The sequence below is a fragment of the Fulmarus glacialis genome, unplaced genomic scaffold (genome assembly GCF_000690835.1).
Source record: "Fulmarus glacialis isolate BGI_N327 unplaced genomic scaffold, ASM69083v1 scaffold36290, whole genome shotgun sequence".
Classification (NCBI taxonomy): Eukaryota; Metazoa; Chordata; class Aves; order Procellariiformes; family Procellariidae; genus Fulmarus; species Fulmarus glacialis.
In genome coordinates, this window is record NW_009186436.1 from 741 (window position 1) to 1124 (window position 384).

At 67.7% G+C, this 384-nt stretch overlaps 1 protein-coding gene across 1 annotated transcript in view; it reads right to left on the bottom strand.

The window, feature by feature from the left end:
* Positions 1-364, bottom strand: part of LOC104084089 (intestinal-type alkaline phosphatase-like) — a gene marked incomplete at both ends in the record, with an annotated part of 1072 nt that extends 708 nt beyond the window's left edge. Inside the window, 2 exons of the mRNA XM_009587812.1 lie at positions 1-26; positions 251-364. The exon at positions 1-26 is cut by the window's left edge and continues 164 nt beyond it. Coding sequence (XP_009586107.1) covers positions 1-26; positions 251-364 — 140 coding nt within the window. The remainder of the gene's footprint in view (positions 27-250) is intronic.
* Positions 365-384: the final 20 nt, after the last annotated feature.

Consider the following 384-nt stretch of genomic DNA (forward strand, 5'->3'; position numbering starts at 1 on the left):
GGCCCCTGCCGGTCCACGTTGTACGTCTGCCAAGGACACGCACCAGGCTCAGGGCAGGAGGCGGTTGGCAGAGGCACCCGGTGGGTTGCTCCCCCCCAGCACCCCTTGCCGTGCTCACTCGCATGCCTGAGGGCAAGTGTGGGACAGGCAGGGACCCCGTGCAACCCGTATGCGCGTCCCCAGGGTGCTTCTGTGCCAGCAGCCCCGTGGGCATCACCCTGGCCCCATGCCCAGCGTGGCGGGGATTTACCTTGGAGAGAGCCACGTAGGGGAAAGCATCCAGGGCGAGGGGGGTCTCGGGGCCCAGCTTCCCTTGCTCCTGCCCCTTTAGGATGCGGGTGGCTGTGATGGTGGGGATCCCAAACCCTGGGCAAGGAAGGAGGG